This window comes from Baudoinia panamericana, assembly GCF_000338955.1.
Source record: "Baudoinia panamericana UAMH 10762 unplaced genomic scaffold BAUCOscaffold_4, whole genome shotgun sequence".
Taxonomy (NCBI): Eukaryota; Fungi; Ascomycota; class Dothideomycetes; order Mycosphaerellales; family Teratosphaeriaceae; genus Baudoinia; species Baudoinia panamericana.
This window is the reverse complement of record NW_006911260.1, coordinates 913,545-926,414: the sequence shown is the minus strand read 5'-3', so window position 1 is coordinate 926,414 and position 12,870 is coordinate 913,545. Positions and strand designations below refer to the sequence as shown.

General features: G+C 54.5%; 8 protein-coding genes across 8 annotated transcripts; 4 read left to right on the top strand and 4 right to left on the bottom strand.

Moving 5' to 3' along the window:
- Positions 1-207: 207 nt before the first annotated feature.
- Positions 208-1,770, bottom strand: BAUCODRAFT_121073 (uncharacterized protein; the record flags this gene model as incomplete). Its single annotated transcript, XM_007676744.1, has 1 exon — positions 208-1,770. The coding sequence occupies one exon, from the start codon at positions 1,768-1,770 to the stop codon at positions 208-210; it is 1,563 nt and encodes a 520-aa protein (XP_007674934.1).
- Positions 1,771-2,258: 488 nt separating this feature from the next.
- BAUCODRAFT_574250 (uncharacterized protein) lies at positions 2,259-3,184 on the top strand (the record flags this gene model as incomplete). The annotated part of the gene is made up of 2 exons (XM_007676743.1): positions 2,259-2,810; positions 2,862-3,184. The coding sequence occupies 2 exons, from the start codon at positions 2,259-2,261 to the stop codon at positions 2,943-2,945; spliced, it is 636 nt and encodes a 211-aa protein (XP_007674933.1). The 3' UTR covers positions 2,946-3,184.
- Positions 3,185-3,226: 42 nt separating this feature from the next.
- On the bottom strand, positions 3,227-3,910 carry BAUCODRAFT_23002 (uncharacterized protein; the record flags this gene model as incomplete). The annotated part of the gene is made up of 1 exon (XM_007676117.1): positions 3,227-3,910. The coding sequence occupies one exon, from the start codon at positions 3,908-3,910 to the stop codon at positions 3,227-3,229; it is 684 nt and encodes a 227-aa protein (XP_007674307.1).
- A 404-nt stretch (positions 3,911-4,314) lies between these two features.
- BAUCODRAFT_66432 (uncharacterized protein) lies at positions 4,315-5,432 on the top strand (the record flags this gene model as incomplete). Its single annotated transcript, XM_007676406.1, has 3 exons — positions 4,315-4,555; positions 4,618-5,189; positions 5,247-5,432. 3 exons carry the CDS (start codon positions 4,315-4,317, stop codon positions 5,430-5,432), a joined length of 999 nt encoding a protein of 332 aa, XP_007674596.1.
- Positions 5,433-5,678: 246 nt separating this feature from the next.
- BAUCODRAFT_415244 (uncharacterized protein) lies at positions 5,679-6,768 on the top strand. Its single transcript, XM_007676742.1, has one exon. It carries the CDS (start codon positions 5,784-5,786, stop codon positions 6,630-6,632), a length of 849 nt encoding a protein of 282 aa, XP_007674932.1. The 5' UTR covers positions 5,679-5,783; the 3' UTR covers positions 6,633-6,768.
- A 135-nt stretch (positions 6,769-6,903) lies between these two features.
- On the bottom strand, positions 6,904-8,191 carry BAUCODRAFT_22999 (uncharacterized protein; the record flags this gene model as incomplete). Its single annotated transcript, XM_007676116.1, has 4 exons — positions 6,904-7,184; positions 7,217-7,580; positions 7,725-8,088; positions 8,133-8,191. The coding sequence occupies 4 exons, from the start codon at positions 8,189-8,191 to the stop codon at positions 6,904-6,906; spliced, it is 1,068 nt and encodes a 355-aa protein (XP_007674306.1).
- A 797-nt stretch (positions 8,192-8,988) lies between these two features.
- On the bottom strand, positions 8,989-10,054 carry BAUCODRAFT_415292 (uncharacterized protein). Its single transcript, XM_007676741.1, has one exon. The coding sequence runs from the start codon at positions 9,773-9,775 to the stop codon at positions 9,071-9,073; it is 705 nt and encodes a 234-aa protein (XP_007674931.1). The 5' UTR covers positions 9,776-10,054; the 3' UTR covers positions 8,989-9,070.
- Positions 10,055-10,330: 276 nt separating this feature from the next.
- Positions 10,331-12,769, top strand: BAUCODRAFT_66900 (uncharacterized protein; the record flags this gene model as incomplete). The annotated part of the gene is made up of 3 exons (XM_007676444.1): positions 10,331-11,845; positions 11,897-12,154; positions 12,383-12,769. The coding sequence occupies 3 exons, from the start codon at positions 10,331-10,333 to the stop codon at positions 12,767-12,769; spliced, it is 2,160 nt and encodes a 719-aa protein (XP_007674634.1).
- Between the last annotated feature and the right edge of the window lie 101 nt (positions 12,770-12,870).

The following is a 12,870-nucleotide window of genomic DNA, read 5'->3' as shown; positions in this document are numbered from 1 at the left end:
GTACTTGTAGCACGTGTTTCACCGCCTGACAATGCACTGTACACTGCGAACGGCTTCCAAGGTTTCCATGAGTACATCAGGACAGGTACGCGGTGTGACAAAGACGCAAATCAATCGGTATCATCAGTATAGATGTTTATATGCCGAAGCAGGCCGTCATGACGGGGAACCAACGCTAGAACTCCGACGCTCCCAAACGCAGGCACTCTACCACAAGCGCTCAGCTGGCCGGAAAGCCTCGCTCGCTAAGTTCTCAAGGAGATCTCTTCTCGCTGGTGACTGGACCGGGGTGAAGTCCAAATTGCCAACGTTACACCAGTTTTCACCACCAACCGTGACAGGCAAGCACGACAGGTACTTGCACCACGTACAGCCCGTCCGCCACTGGTAGAAGTTCTTCAGCAGTAGCACGAAGCCGATCAAGCAGCCCACGAGTGCTGCCGCACGCACCAACCACCACACCCACCAGATGCCACGGCGGTTTTGGAAGAATGCAATCGGGTTGCGGAAGAAGCTTTGTAAGCCATCTTCGCGGCCGGACGTGCTTTGCCGAGCGTTTGAAAGGCCAGAGTAGCGGCCGACGTCCTGCGATGTGCGCCGAGAGAAGGTTGTGGGCGAACGGAGAATGCAGACACCGAGCACCAGACCCATGAGGAAGCCGCCAATGTGGGAGAAGTTATCGAGGCCCGGCAGTAGACCGAGCACGAAGGCGATGATGACGTCGATGAGGATGAAGAGGAGGTCTTTGATCGGGCCTTCGCGCTGGTGCCAGGTATAGAGAAGATCGAGGAGGGTGATGGCGAGGATACCGAAGAGCGAGCCGGAGCAGCCGCAGGATGCGATACCGTTCGCGGCGAAGTTGCCGCCTAGCACGAAGCCGAAGATGCCGGCTGCGAAGTAGACGATGGTGAAGCGGATGCTACCGATGAGTTTCTCGACGTCTGCGCCGAGCGTGAGCTGGAGGAGCAGATTGAAGGCAATGTGGATGATGCCGGCGTGCAGAAATATGGGCACGATGAAGCGCCACCATTGATTCGGAGCAGGTTTGTCGTTGATACTGCCCCCAACGTGCGGATTCGGTACGCCGCTGAAACCGCAAAGTTCGGAGAGGGTGCAAGAGACACTGTCGCCGGTAGCTGATGTGGCGTTTGGGCAAGGCCATGATATCGACATTGTTGCATTCTGCACGTTGGCCATGTTATGCATGCACGGTTGGTACCGGGCACCCATGTTGATCAGCACGTAAGGCGAAGGTCCGATCATGGGATTGAAGGAGGGGTGGAGTTCGATGGGTGTGCCGGTGAGGACTCCCATCTTCACGAACTCGGCGATGAAGACAATAAGCTCCACCGCCGACAGCACGTACACGACCCACGGTATCCTTCCCTTGAACCAGCCGTCTCTGCTCAGGCGTTTCCGCTTCTTGCGCGGTTCTACATCCCGCACGAACGGATCCTCGACCTGATGCGGCAGTATGGGTGATATGGTTGTCGCGGAGTGGTGTTTCGGCTTTCTGCCGCTCATCGGTATCGCATTCTCGTCCGCATATGGATCCGCAACCTCGTGTATGTGCCCACTTGCGCCGGAGTACGATCGCGTCGGTGGTTGCCGTGAGTAATGGTAGTTGCGATCATCGGAGGGGGAAGTGGAGGGTAGAGGCGGTAAGGGCGCGTCGTTACGTCGACCGTATTGCTCAAACTCCGGCTCATAGTAAGGGCTGCTATCTGAAGGGCGGTAGGTCGTGGTATAGTAGCCGTTAGGGGTGGCCATCATGTGCTGACGGTGTGCGACAAGTCTTGCGCGTAGATTGCAAGTCGATTACTCTTTCCTGGGGCGTCTTCTCTTTTCCCCTTGCGCCCGTGTATATGCGGCGTATTATTGAGATGCCCGCGTTCTACAAATAGCGATTGACGATCGGTCGCCTGGCTCACGCCTCCAGTTTCAGGCTTGCTCTTGCCGCCGAATAGCGCTCCTCGTTCGTGCAACACCTTTCGATAACATCGAAATGAAGGTTTCTGACATGCGTGAGGCCACGGTGGGTTATGCACAACGAAAGCGATGTGAATGCTAGGAATAGTACCAGCACCGCCCGACAAAGCTGTGGCTGAGAGAGTGCTTCTGAGTGGATGGAGCTTGCGTGTCGCAGATCATCCGACTTCCGCGCCTCCACCACGCGCTGCTGCACAGTGCACAGTACTCGCTTACATCTCCTCGCTAGTGGGCCTCTTGGGCCCTCTTCCAACATCAGACACAGCTCAATGAACCTGTCAGGGACGCTGAACGTGTTCCGCCTGTTCGCCAACCCAGCACTGTCTCTCCCGCATTGCACGATAGCAACCTTCGATCAGCTGCCCGCCCCACTGTCCGCGGCGTTCACTGTTAGAGACGGCGAGAAGCAACCAGACATTCGCGCCGTAGTGCTCGATAAAGACAACTGTTTCGCCGTACCAAAGCAGAATGTAATCTACAAAGCAAACCTTTCCAAGTTTGAACAGCTTCGTAGAGCGTACCCAGGCTCTCGCTTACTCATCGTGTCGAATTCGGCAGGCACGAGTTCTGACATTGGTTATGCGGAAGCCGAACTACTGGAGAACAATACCGGCGTAAAGGTGCTTCGACACCTAGTCAAGAAGCCTGGCTGTCACGCCGAGATCATGGAATACTTCCGTAATGCACCTGATGCTCAAGTTACCTCGCCAGCTCAGGTGGCGATTGTAGGCGACCGCTTATTCACCGACGTGCTCATGGCAAACATGATGGGTTCTCGCAGTGTCTGGGTCAAGGATGGAGTAGTCCCAGATCATGGATTGGTATGTATATTGCTGTGTTATTTGCATATTTATTGTGCTTACGCCGGGCAGCTTTCTCGCTTCGAAAAGGGCATTTCGAGCTTCCTCTTGCGTAGGGGCTATCGTGCCCCGGAGCCACAGAGTGACTTTGAATGAACGCGTGGAACATCCTCCGCCAGACACGCATGGCGCAGCAAGGCGGATCGTCATGTTGGAACAATGCGTTCCTTACCGTCGATCCGCACAAAGTATGCGGATGGCATCATCCGGCCGACTGCCGACGCCCGGAACGATTGGCGTCATATTGTCGCCCAGGAGCCAACTTAGGATCTCACGTACAGATGTGGCGTAGAGTTGCTTTCCAGCACAACGCTCACCGCAAGACGTCTTTCCGAACTATCCGACCAGGAGCAGACGGTAGCCAGGGTTTGCGGCACTCAGTACATGGTATAACCCTTGTACCACATATACGCCAGATCAGCCAACACACTGGCTCCGGCAAACGGCAGGTTCATCTCGATAAAGCTCCATATCCACAGCGTGCCCAAGGCAGGCGTTTGCTTCATAACCGCATAATAATCGTATCGGTTGGTTACGTGGATAGTGTAGCAACCAGCCACGATCGATGCAACCAAGAAGAACGTCTGCCTTACGGTTGGGAATTTTCGAGCAGTCTCCGATCGTAACATTAGGATCAGCAGGAAAAGCACGGGTAGAATGGTCAAGGTGCGCTTGAAGATAGGTGTCCACTCAATTTCTTGCCGGTACTGGTTGTATACAAGCACATCGAGTGTGAAATGCAGCATGCTTAGCGATACAGACCAGAAGACAGCGTCACCGACAGGCCCAATCGGCTCGCTCTCACCTAGTCCGGCTTCGAGAATGTTACCACCTTCGTCCCTAATCAGGCCGTCTTCGTGTTTCAGGTCGAAAGGCTGACCTTGTTCGAGAAGAGATTTCTTCTCTTCGTACAGATCCAGTAAAGTCTTATCCTTTGGCTTCGATCGATCGGGTTGCGCCAGCTTCAGTTTGGGAGCAGACGTCGGCGCTGCAACAGGCTTGCCAGTCTCGCGAGCCGCTGCTCGCCGCTCCCTGCGGTTACGAGGCGCGTTGTCTGCCATTCCTCTGGCGACCTTATCATTCCGTCTTGCATACAGTTGACATGACCGAGGCCGGGCGTGAACGCTGGTCAAGCCACGAGATAGATTGTTGCACGAAGCAATAAGTGCTAGCGTTGTGGCAAGCATTCGCAATTGGCACCGCGCCAGCAAGTAAGGTTCGAGAAAACGTTCTATTTATGGCTCGTGCACCCCCAGCAACGCAACGCATATGCGGCTCTGCCCGTTCACAATCGCCTTTGCAACGGATCACATTGTCTGCTATTTCCTCCTCAAATTTACGAGTTGGCTGGACCATCAAGTCGCAAGGACGTCTGGGCTATCACAAGAGTTGGGGAAGAAGTCTTATAAGGGGTCAACTTCACGAATAACACAGGAGGAACATTCCGTTTGCCGTCGCCTCCGCCATGGGCGGGTTCGGCGATTTCACATCGATATGTGAGAAGACACCACTTCCACTATGCCCGCTTGTTGGGCCGACGAACGCCATCACTGGCACACACTTCACGCAGTCCTTATGCTATGCGCGAGCGATCGAGGTAGCGAATACGGTCATCTTTCAGGCAGCGACGGGTTTTGCGCACATACTGGCTTTGATTATGGTAGTGATCATGATCTTCCATGTTAGGAGCAAATTCACAGCGGTCGGTACGTGTTTGGGCAATCGCACTGTGGTGGATGAAAGCGCATAGTGCTGATAGCGCATACAGGCCGAAAGGAGATCACGACCTTCTTCTACACCTACACTCTCCTCACCATTTGTTCGCTCGTCATCGACTGCGGCGTCGTACCTCCCGCATCGGCACCATACCCTTACTTTGTCGCCGCGCAGTGCGGTCTTGCCTCCGCGACGTGCATATGCCTCATGATCAACGGCTTCGTTGGCTTCCAGCTTTACGAGGACGGCACGACACTCTCGGTCTGGCTATTGCGAGTAGTCAGTTTCGTCATGTTCCTGATCAGCTTCGCTGTTTCGCTCTTGACATTCAAGGGTTTGGCTGGACTCGGACCGGAGAATACAGTCGGACTGTTCGTGGTGGTCTACCTGTTCAGTGGCATCTTCATACTGGTCTACGTGATCATGCAAATCGTACTGGTCATGGGCACACTGCAAGAGAGGTGGCCGCTATGGCATATCGGCTTCGGCGTGTTCGGTTTTGTGATTGGGCAGGTGTTGCTGTACGTCTTCAGCGAGACGATCTGCGACAACGTACAGCATTATCTGGACGGGCTGTTCTTCACCACACTGCTGAATCTACTGGCCGTGATGATGGTGTACAAGGTGAGTCTTGCCACGCAATCTTCGCGGACGGATATAAGGTGGCTAATGCAACTGCAGTACTGGGACTCGATTACCAAAGAAGATTTAGAATTCTCCGTCGGCGCACGGCAAGGGAACTGGGAAGTCAAGCAGTTGCTACCCGAGGACGATGACAGACGGAATACCGTCTACCAGGACAGCGATTATGCATCGAGCACATATCACCAGCCCGTACACCGGGGCTCGTTGTACGGTGGCTACTGATTTCGTCGTAGCTTTACTTGAGCGGTTGAATATGCATATAGCGACAGGCGTCCTGTCACAATATTGATTTAAGGGAAAGTAATGACGCATATAATGTCTGTACGATACGGTCCATGACTCCCATACATGCCCCCTTCACCTACAATGGTGCATTGGCAAAAGTGTACCTGCATTAGTCGTTGCAGCGGCTTCTTCCGCTGCGGCCCACAAACCGAGGCCTAGATCTTGACGACACAACGACTTTCCGAGGTCGAAGTTGCCGTGGTAGCTTTGTATGCATCGCCGCAGACGTACTCATATTATGCTAGGCGCGGCTGTCGACACAGTTGTAGCGGCGAGCGCAACTCAATCATGTTGTATATCACCTGGTGGACAGCTCTACAGATTCCCGTTCTACTCCTGGTGCTGTACCTGTTCTCGTACACCACAAGCCGATCTTCTCCAACTCTGGCTGGCAAAAGGATATGCCTGCTAATAGCTCATCCCGATGATGAGGCCATGTTCTTTGGCCCAACACTACTTCTCCTCAACAAGCCTGAACTGGCCAATCAGGTCTTCATACTCTGTCTTTCCGCCGGTAATGCCGAAGGACTTGGGCAGGTCAGGAAGCAGGAGTTGGTTAAAAGTGCGCTTCTGCTAGGCGTCAAATCATCTGAGCACGTTGTAATCATAGATGACACCAAGCTGCCAGACTCAATGTCCGCCAATTGGGACGTCAAGCTCATTTCTAGCATTCTGACTCGGTACTTTGCGCCGAAAGCTGCTACAACGCCAGTAACTACTGCTCCGCCAGCTCTGATTGATGTCTTGATCACATTCGACAAGGATGGCGTGAGCGGACACCCCAATCACCGCTCTCTATACCATGGAGCCAGTCTGTTTCTGCAAAGCTTGATGCAGCGCCATTCAGGATGGGAGAGTCCAGTAAAGCTCTACACTTTGAGCTCTGTGAACATACTTCGCAAGTACAGCAGCGTATTGGACTCTGCGCTCACAGTGACCTCCATGCTTTGGCAGAGTAAGGACCGAGGTAGCAACCCGACGCCGTTATTGATTATAAGCGGACCCGTCGACATATGGAAGGCGCAGAAGGCGATGACGACGGCCCACAAGAGCCAAATGCGGTGGTTCAGATACGGGTGGATCTGGCTCTCGCGGTACATGCTCGTCAATGACCTGAAGAGGCAAAAGGTGGTCTGAAGGAAGCGACTCAGGCTCCGGATTTGTACAACCAGGCTTTATTTGTACATCTATTGACCCTTCTGTCCTGCATCTCAAGCAACCCTCGATCGAACGACTATAGTACCAGCGACCTTTGCGGTGTTCACACCACATTCTTGAATTCGATCCCTCCCATTCACACCCGCGCGATCTCCTTGGTATCGATGATGTTCCGCACTCGGTCAGCTCCAGGCTGCAACAGAAGCAAATCGGCTCTCATCCCTGGCGTATTGACGCGTCGACCTTCAAGCTAGTGAGCTAATAATGCAGGCACCAGCGTCGCAGCATTAACAGCTGCCGCTGATATCATATCAATATCGAGAAAGTTGGCGAGCTCATCGTGCAGGTACTCGCCGAACGGCAGACTGGATGGGCACTGCCCGACACTGGACTCTGGCCCAGCAAGTATCGGGATCTCTTTGGCGCGCATGTTGCGGACATATTTGCTGGACGAAGCCATAAGACTCGTAAAGTTAGGGACAGCAGCATTGGGGTCGAGTATTTGCAGCTCCGTCGTATTTGCCAATACCACTTCGAACGGGTTCATCGTTGGCGTAGCGAACTGCTTTTGCGCCACCATCGTGCCGTATCGTTGAGAAGCGCATCATATGGAATGTGTCCCGGGCCATCTGCCCTGGACTTGTTAGCCTGAAGACAGAAATCCAAAAGCGCAGCATGCGTCATGACTTCCCTGCTGCGGGCGTGGCTATGCAATACAGGCGCATTTTGAGTGGCTTGACTTGGGCCGTTCTCCTCTGCGATAATCTTGAGATAGTCGCTGCCGTTGCTAAAGACATCCTCCACGAACTGGGATGCTTGGTCTGGAGACCATATGAGCTGGCTTAGCGGAGCATTAGCTGCCTTTGCATGTGCGCTGTTAGGACCCGCGACGACGCGCTCGGCCGTAAAAGAAGCTCGCGAAGCCGACTCGGTTGCGCAAGGTGGCACACTGAGCGTAATTCTGACAGACCATGCTCATGGCTGTGGTGACACCCAAGCTGGGCAGCGCCTCCAGATGCTCAAGTTCTGCCGGGTGGCAGTTGCTGCCGATCAATCCACGCAACAACACACCACCTTAGCCATCGAGGACGGTGTCCACGTGTGTCTCGTAATCCACGTTGGTGTCGCCATCAAACGTAGACAGTGCTCGGTGTCTGAACGTCGTACCCATCGAATACGCGAACATTGACCAGCGCGGTCTTGGTCTTCGGTTGGGGCGATGCGAACCTGGACTGCCTGGGAAGGATTGGTCGTAACACTGGCGTTATCCCGGCGAATAACATGTGCTATTCCGGGAAGACAGACAGTTGCTGGGGTTGTGAGGAGGGAGGCGAAGGGAGCATTGTTGCGAGCGTGTGAAGGTGCATGGTGGTTGGCAAGGACTCGTACGTATTGGATAGGTCGCGATGGACTTTTATCGTAGCGCTCGGATAGACTCAACAGTGATGAGACAGAAACACACCAAGGTGGCATACTTACTTCAATCCTAAATATATTGGGCTCATAATACGAAGCCGTCTCTGGTGAAGTCCTGTCATACTTTCGTGGCTAGTAAGCATAGCTCCCTGGGGATCCCCTGGCTATCACACATGGCCCTCATCGTGGGCGCACTGTACAGGACAGTCATAATGTGGGCAGGCGATGAAGCCTGATATGATGGATGAAAGGCTGAGCTTCAGCGAGTGCAGGATAACGGGACATCACTCTGCTATACTTTATTACGCTCGTAGCTCGGTGGTGCGGCCACTCCCGATCCGGAAGCTTGGCTCTTGTAGTGCAGTGGAAGTGACCCCTCGGACCCTGTCATGACCATTCCAACAAGGGCTAGAAGAGAGGCTGGTTCGTCGACAGAGTCAGGACACGAATGGAGTTTTAGGAAACCACAGCCGTGTCCGAACGCAGCGGTACGGGTATGACGCGTACGTTTCTTACTTCAGCTGTCATGAGCCACTTGTTGCCTACCAACGCAATAAGTTGCGCAGGACAAGACGTCCTCTTCACAGAGTTGCCGACCAAATTGGGGCTGGACTTGTCTACAAGCTGCAGTAATGTAAGCGCAGATAGCAGCGAAATTGCGCGGATTCTCTGAGCATTGTACCGGCGAAGGGCGTTGTCTGCGCCAAAGCGCGATTGCAGGGAGATATCTGGTCGGCGTGTAGCCGCACGAGGTTGCCTCCAAGATGACTCGCAATGTGCGGCTTTCGAATTCTGTACGAGCTCCGTGCCAGCGGCACTGTATTTCGGGCGGTAACATAGTCGCAACATTTCCATGCTGATGAAGGACAATGGCCGCCCTGCTCTGCTGTACCTTGGGTAGAGCTGATATGAAGCCCGCTGGACATGACTGTGTCCGGACTGTTTCGGTGCAATATATCGGCTGACCACATCTGAGGAAATGGACGTATCCGTGTATGATTTCATGCTGCTGGCTTGCCTGCAGGCTTTGACGCTGTTGCCGTCTTCGCAGCAGACCTCACTTCGAGCTTCTTCGGCGTAGACTTGGCGGGAACACTGTCCTTGGTCGTCACCACTTTCTTCGCAGCTTCAGCCTTCGCCTTCTCCCTCAACTTCTCTACCCCTTCCTTTCGCTCTTTCTCGTCCACCTCCGCGAACCGGGGCTCAAACTTACTAACAAACTTCGCCGCTGTTCCTTCGGCTACCAGTGCGAACATCTGATCGTAGACGATACTTTTGAACTTTACCTCCATCTCCAGCGTAAGTCTAGCCGTCTTCTTCCCTGCAACACCAGTAGACCCAGCAGTAGTTGGTGGGGGCTGGATCTTCCACCGCTGTAACCATGTCGCGAAGATGATGGAACCTTCAGCACCTGCATCGCCGTTCTTGCTTCGCACCTCTACCACGCCGTTGTTGCGGGAGCATGACAACAGACAAGGCCATTCCTCTGCAATACCTAAGCTTGGGTAACCGACTTTCAGCTTGGCAGACTTCGGAAGGCCACTTGCATCCTTCGCCGTCAACGTGCTGGTGGAGATGAGGTCAAGTACGCTGGGATAGGAAGGCACGTCGGTAAGTGCCGCGAAGACTGTGGCGGGGTGGTATGGCACGTCTGTTGTGTGAGTGAGGCGACGAAGCTGCGGAGCAGAGGGCAAGTAGGAGCTCATGCTATGAAGTCTTGCTAGTCCGGACACAAAGCAGTACCAGCAGAACTGCCCCAGACGATGTCAAACGGAAGGGCAGATGCTACTGCAGACTCCACAACGCGCCGGTGAGTAATGGTCCAGTTCCCATGTTGACCTTGGACGCTATATCAATCGCGAGGTTCGTTCGGAAGAATACAATTGTTAGTTTCGTGAGGGCGACCACGAAACATTGAACATGACGTCAACCGCGCGCGGTGTTTGGCTAACAATCTCACATCCATGCATGCCGATAAGCCAGGCGCAGACTTGAATTACTGTAACGAGCAACAAGTCCCGACTTAGAAATACCCCGGAGTCCACGGTGACTTCTCTGCATTGTGGGTCTGGTGCGTGCTGAACAGGCGTCCACCTTCCGAATTCCAGCTGCTTTCAGAGTGATGTCTTCGTTGAGACATCCTCGTCCACATCCCACCAAGCCACCACCATTCGGTCGTAGATTTTGAAGGGCCGTGAACCCGACTCAAGAACCTGAGCATTGGTCTGGACGCGAGCCAGGCAGAGCCCAATTTATGCAAGATGTCAACATTGGATGTAGGTCTCAACGAGACAGTTGCGAACGCTGCAGACGATGTCGAAGGCAACGCCGCCGAGCGTGCAGTAGAGGAAGAGGAAGAAGAAGAGGCCGACGATGAGTTTGGCAACCCCAGCCGGTGGTGGTTTGCCAGCACCGCTTGCCCACTGCTCGCAGGCACCTTTGGGCCCATAGCCAATGGCTTCAGCATATGTGCCCTCGTTTACAACTGGCGGGTTGAAATTCCAGCTGGTGGCACCCAAGGGCATGGTCCACCTATACCGGATCCAGGCTGGCTTCTCGCCATCAATGCCGTGTCTCTCATCTCTGCTCTTGTCGGCAACGCGACTCTCTTGCTCAACATGGCTCGCCGAGTCAAGTTCTACATCGCTCAGCCCCTCACCATCACTGGCTTCTACCTTGCGGGCATCTTACTGATTGCCGACATGGCTGCACTCACGGCATCCCCAACGGACCACTTGACCGGCAGTGTTGCCCCTGCCGCCGCCCATGCACTTTCGGAAGCCTTTTATTACGCCATTTTCGCCTCAGTCATATACATGGTCATCGGCTCACTGATGTGCCTCACCGTCTATGGAGCGCTCAAGGGCTACTACGAGAAGGACTTCCAATTGAACGCTTCGCAACGCACTCTCATGCTTCAGACCATGTTGTTCGTCGCGTATCTGCTGCTTGGGGCACTAGTCTTCAGCAAAATCGAGGGTTGGAGTTTTCTCAACGCAGTTTACTGGGCGGACGTCACACTGCTTACGGTAGGCGTCGGCGACTATTCGCCAATGACAAGTGTAGGTAGGGGCTTACTGATCCCCTATGCGCTATGCGGCATCCTCATTATCGGTCTGGTCATCGGCAGTCTGCGGTCCTTAGTCCTCGAGAGAGGCGAGCAGAAGCTGGCAGCAAGAATCACGGAGAAGCGTCGGTCTACCGCAGTCCATAACGTGGATGAGCGAAAACAGACGGTCAAAATCTCATTCCTCGCATCCGCGGACTTCAGTACCGATCCCGCACTCACACCAGCACAGCGTCGTGAGGAGGAGTTTCATGTGATGCGCAAACTTCAGGAGGTTGCCGACAACGAGCGGCGCTGGATGGCTTTAGCCATGTCTGGCACCTTCGCACTTATGCTTTGGCTTGTTGGTGCTGCAATCTTCATGGTTTGTGAGCAGAGCCAGCAGTGGACCTACTTCGACGCCGTCTACTTCACATGGGTCTGCCTGCTCACCATCGGCTATGGTGATTACCGCCCGTACTCAAATGCTGGTCGAGCGTTCTTCGTCATCTGGTCGCTGTTAGCAGTGCCCTCTCTTACCATACTTATCTCTGACATGGGTGACACTATCATCAAATGGTTCTCAGATCTTACCACCTGGGTAGGTAGCATCACCGTCCTGCCCGAAGGCGGAGGCTTCCGAGCAAGAGTCAAAGCCATCCTACAGACCTTGATCAGGTGGTGCACTGATTCCTTCCAACGCTTCTCGCCACCAGGCTTGTTCGGAGACGTGCCGAAGGGCCATTCGATGAAGCACGAGAAGCGCATGCCCGGAACAGAGCACGAGCAGCGCATGCTTGATCGCCTTTCTGATCGCCTCACAAAGCACATCGAAGACGACGAGTCTCACCCTGACACGTCTGTGGATGAGCTGCAGCGCGATATGAACTTCTATCACTACGTTCTCGCCCGCGAATGCCGCAATCTTCAAAAGGATCTTGCTGCCAGCCCTCCGAAGAAGTACGCCTGGGGCGAGTGGGAGTACTACCTCAAGCTCATCGGCAACGAAGGCGACCCACAGAATCACCCGGGTCAAACAGTGCCCGACCTTCTCGTCCCAGAACCGTTGCGCATGGCCCCTAGTACCGGCTCTGACACTACGGCCGTCGCCGACTTTGCTGCCAACAATGGCCAGACCAAGCCGGCAACCGATGGTCCGGACGAGAAGGGTACTGACGAGCACGAAAAGCAGGAACTCGACACCGACGGCGCCGTCGATCGGGGGACTGAGCTCAAGGCGTGGAAGAAGCTGCACGACGCGCATAAGAAGCTTCGACCCAACCCTGAGCGGCGCGAGAAGCGTCGTCTCACAACGCTCGATCTGCAGGACTGGTCATGGCTGTCGAATAGGTCGCCGCTTATGAGCAGCAAAAGCGAAGCCGAATGGATCCTTGAGCGCCTTGCCGCAGCCTTGGAGCGGGAGTTGAACCGACAGCGCAAAGGTCACCGCCGGAAGCCGCCCATTAGTATGAGCGACCTCAAGAAGCGGACGAGGCAGAAAGAAGCGCAGCAGGCCGACGACGATGAGCACCGCGGAGGCGGAGGGAGAAGTGGTGGTGGCGAGAAGGGCGTGAAGAGCCAGAAGGGCGCGGCGGGCGAGATAGCGGGTAAGGAGGAGGATGCGCTGGAGAAGGCGGCGAAGAGTGAGGCTTAGACAAGAATCAGCAGTGACGGGTTGGACAGTACGCTTGTTTGTCTTGATGGTGCAGGTGCTTGGCGTGTTTTCTGCTATTCGAACGTATAGATACCCCATGG

Coding starts and splice junctions, on each gene's coding strand:
- BAUCODRAFT_415244 (XM_007676742.1), top strand. CDS start 5,784: ATGTTGTATATCACCTGGTGGACAGCTCTACAGATTCCCGTTCTACTC.
- BAUCODRAFT_415292 (XM_007676741.1), bottom strand. CDS start 9,775: ATGAGCTCCTACTTGCCCTCTGCTCCGCAGCTTCGTCGCCTCACTCAC.